Raw genomic sequence first — 4,199 nt, forward strand, 5'->3', positions numbered from 1 at the left:
GCTTCAAGTCCTCTTCACTTTCAGCAAGCAAGGCTGTGTCATCTGCACATTGTAGGCTGTTAATGAGTCTTCCTCCAATCCTGCTGCCGTGTTCTTCTTCATACAGTCCAGCTTCTTGCGTTATTCGCTCAGCATACAGATTGAGTAAGTGTGATGAAAGGATACAACCCTGACGCCCACCTTTCCTGACTTTAAACCACCAGTATCCCCTTGTCCTGTTCAAATGACTGCCTCTTGGTCTGTGTACAGGTTCCGCATGAGCACAGTTAAGTGGGGGGGCTACAGCCCTCCAAACCAGGAACTTACCCATTAACCCATGAGCTCAGACACCCTTGGAGAAGCAGTCACCTCCCAGCCGCTAGAGCCTGGTCCTGGATGGGCCGTGGCCAAGCAGGTCTGGGGCAGAGGGGCCAGGAGAACAGGGCAGACTCCCAGGGAGGCATGGGCTGGGGGGAGCCAAGGAGGGGCCCAGGCCTGGCAGGGACAGGGAAGGTGCCTGGGCAGAGGGGACAGCGAGTGCTGAGGCCTGACACGGTTAACGCGTGCTGCACTGAGAGCTCCGCAGGCAGGGCCCCTGGGCTCTCAGTCCGAGTCTGGCAACGCGGACTGGCGGCCTGCACCCTCCTCTCGGGCTGAGAGGGGAGGGGGGCCCAGCAGGGCCAGAGTCCCCTGGGTGCCCCTTGTTTCAGACCCTGCCCCTCAGGGTAGTTCTGGGGAACGGAAGGACTTGGCCACGAACCAGTTAACCAGGCTACGTTTAGAGCCAGCGGGAGGGGCTCGCTGAGGCCACCTTCAAGGCTTCGGGGCGCCACTGCTGCAAGCCCCCTGGCCGTCAGCCACTCCAGGGCCGAGGCCCTTCGCCAAGGGCTGTGTTAGTGCTCGACCAGCAGGCGAAGGCTCGGCCCGTTTCCTGTGGGGGTGACAGGTGTTTAGGACAGGGGTCAAGAACTTCTCCCTGGGACACGAGGGGCCCAGCGTGACCCCTAGCAGAAACACAGCATCCTTTCTGCTGCGAGCTGAGTGTGTCCCCCTAAAAAGACAAGATGAAGTCCTAATCCCTGTACCTGTGAATGTGACCTGCTTTGGACATCGCGTCTTTGCAGATGTTATCGGATAAGTTAACATGAAGGTATATGGGGGCAGCGTCGGTTCTTGTCCCATCTGGCTGGCATCCCTATAAAAAGACAAGGGACAGGGAGACAGAGGGAACACGGCCACGTGAAGATGGAGGGAGACACCGGAGTGATGCAGCCCCAAGCCAAGGATGGCCAGCCATCCCCAGCAGCTGCAAGAGATGAGGAAAGACTCTCCCCTGAGCTTCTGCAGGCAGCGCAGCCCTGCCCACACCCTGGTTCAGGCTCCCAGGCTCCGGGGCCCTGAGGGAGTAAGTCTCGGGTGTTTTAAGTCACCTGCTTCGTGGTACTTAGTTACAGCAGCCAAGGAAAGTGAGACACCTGCTCTGGCATTCTTACTTTTATTTTTGTTAAATACTTTCATTTTCCTTATGAAAGCAATGCTGATAAAGCAAGCTGGGACGAACGGGGACTGAATGAAAAACACGAATTCCTGATGCCCCCTTGGGCACTCTCCCTCCTTGGAGGTGAAGAAACGGTCTGAGGGGGCAGCAGGCTGGGGGATGCCACTGCATGGGTCTGAGGAACCTGAGGGGGAGGCAGGTGTCCTCAGCCCAGCACTCACTCCCTGAGCCGCCGTCTGAGTGGCTGTCACTTGGCTGACGAGGGGGGAGGTCCCCAAGGTCCCAAGCACACAGGATTTGGGGAGCAGAGGGGTGCTGGGCAGAGGCCACCCCGCTGGTACTTGTGTGTCCTGTCCAGCAACAGGAAAGGAAGCTGGGGGCCGTGGGGACGGCAGTGTGGACAGAGGACTGGCCCCTCCCTTCAGGTCATGCTTTGGGGCTGATGCTCTGTGCCCGCCATGCACCTCCCAGAGCCCGCTCACTGCTCCGTGCCCACCATGCACCTCTCACAGCCCGCTCACTGCTCTGTGCCCACCCACCTCGCAGCCGCTGAGAGCCCCGATCTTGGCCTGGGCGCGCCAGCCTTGTGGGATGCCCCACTTAGCCTGGTGTCTAGCCACTGGCCCTGCTGTCCCCCCATGAAGGGCCGCCTCCACTCCCTGCCACCCTGGCTTGCTCTCCTCTCACTCAACTTCTCCCCTGCCAGGTCACCTCCCAGGGTGCCTCCCTGGCAGCCCAACTCCTGTCCCTCCTCCCGTCCCTTCACAGGACCCGCTGCATGGAGCCATCCCTCCAACCTCATGTCTGAGTTCCCAGTTAGCAGGCTGGTCTGGGGGCCCAGCTCAGAGCCGAGCAGGGCAGGGTCAGGGGACAGCTATGCCCTCCCTGACCCATCCATCCACAGATGGACGGACACAAGGTGGAGGCCAGGGGCCTTGTCAAAGCCTGCAGCCAATTCAGGGTCCAGGGAGGGGGCTCCTGGGATGGAGCTGTGTCAACAGGGCCACTTGCCACCCCCACCCCGAGCCCCCAACACACCCATCTGGGCCCCTTGAGGGCTGCTTGGTGGCTGTGCAGGGTGCAGGGACCCACGAGGGGCCCTCTGTGACAACAGAGCTGGTCTTTGGGTGAAAACAGTCAGCACGTTGGAGGCTCTGAGGCTGATGATGGCAGGAGCAGGCAGCTTCAGCGTGAGCTCTGTGCGTCTGCCTGTTAGCCCTGAGGGACGTGGACACCAAAGGTGTGAGTGTGTGAGTGAGCGTGTGTGAGAGTGTCAGAGTGAGTGTGTGTGTGAGCGTGTGTGAGTGTCAGAGTGAGTGTGTGTGTGAGCGTGTGTGAGTGTGTCAGAGTGAGTATGTGGTGTGTGAATGTGTGTGAAAATGAGGGTGTGTGTGAGCACGTGCGTGTGGTGTGTGAATGTGAATGGAGTGTGAGTGATTGTGAAAATGAAGGGGTGTGTGAGCACGTGCGTGTGTGGTGTGTGAATGTGAATGGAGTGTGAGTGATTGTGAAAATGAAGGGGTGTGTGAGCACGTGCGTGTGTGGTGTGTGAATGTGAATGGAGTGTGAGTGATTGTGTGAATGTGTGTGAAAATGAGGGGGTGTGTGGGTTACGAAGCCCCGCAGAACCCCAGTTCTCATCAGTAAAACAACTGCCGTGGGGTTTGGGGGAGACAGCACACGTCTGCATGCTGAGGCTCCCCAGAGGGGTCGTGCACCTGTGGAAACTGCCTCCTGGGTGGTCCTGTGGGCCTCGAAGGGGCTCTGAGGGGCTCAGGACGGGCCTGGCCCTGCAGCTGGCAGCTGGCTGAGGGTCCGACAAGCTCATGAAGGCTGAGCAGGGAGCCCAGGCAAAGGGGAGGGAGAGCTTCCCAGGCAGAAGCAGCAGTGCGTGCAAAGGCCCTGGGGTAGGCGGAGCTGGCAAGTAGTCAGGACTAAGGAGGCTGTTGAGGCTGCCGAGGGGGAGTGAGGCCAGGACAGACCACCGAGAACACCAAGTTATCACGGCTGTGACCACCCTGCAGCTAGTGCCTTGGTTAGGTCTGAAAGGGCACAGGCACATGGCAATTTCAAGTTCTTGCTTCTTTCTCTCTCCCTGTGTTCTGGCTCTGCCAGCGATGGCATGTTGGTCCCAGGGGCCTCTTCCTGGGGAAGTCCTTCTCTGCTGACCTTCTGCCTGTCCTCTCTCCACAGAAGGCCAGCTGGGCAACCCCAGCCCTCATCGATGAGGCCACCTCAGGCAATGGAGGGCCCAGCCGCAGCAGCCACTCTACAGCCCCCAGGCCCTGAGGAGCCAGCCCTGCCGGGGAGGGGGCCTGAAACGTCCTCTGGTGGTGGCAGTGGCGGTGGTGGCAGTGAGGACAACAGGGACCAGAGTGTGACCAAGAGCACACGCCCCACTGTGGGCTGGGTGCACAAGGGGCCCATGGAGTCGGCTACTGCGGCCAGAGCTGGTGAGTGCAGCCTGGCGGGGGTCCACCGTCTGTCTGCCCTCCCTGGGCCCCTGGCTGACGGAGCGGGTGGCTGCTCGGGTGCTTCTGCCTTCTCTCCCTCAGTGTGTGTGCGTTTACAGGAATAACTGCCGTGAGTCACTTGCTAGAGATGAGGGCCCGACTCGTGTTTTTCCAGGGCCGCGTCTATGATAACAAAACAGCTGCATAGAGGAAGGGAAGGGGCTGCAGGATGTTCTGGAAACACTGCCCAGGAGGGGAAGGGGCTGCAG

General features: G+C 60.0%; 1 protein-coding gene across 1 annotated transcript in view; it reads left to right on the plus strand.

Annotated features, from left to right (window-relative positions):
- The window catches only part of SH3TC1 (SH3 domain and tetratricopeptide repeats 1), a 59,184-nt gene that overhangs the window by 3,153 nt on the left and 51,832 nt on the right, over positions 1-4,199 (plus strand). Inside the window, exon 2 of the mRNA XM_023737974.1 lies at positions 3,671-3,930. Within this exon, the coding sequence (XP_023593742.1) occupies positions 3,702-3,930 (229 nt within the window). The 5' untranslated portion in view covers positions 3,671-3,701. The remainder of the gene's footprint in view (positions 1-3,670; positions 3,931-4,199) is intronic.

Source organism: Trichechus manatus, unplaced genomic scaffold, assembly GCF_000243295.1.
Source record: "Trichechus manatus latirostris isolate Lorelei unplaced genomic scaffold, TriManLat1.0 scaffold00111, whole genome shotgun sequence".
In the NCBI taxonomy this organism is placed as follows: domain Eukaryota; kingdom Metazoa; phylum Chordata; class Mammalia; order Sirenia; family Trichechidae; genus Trichechus; species Trichechus manatus.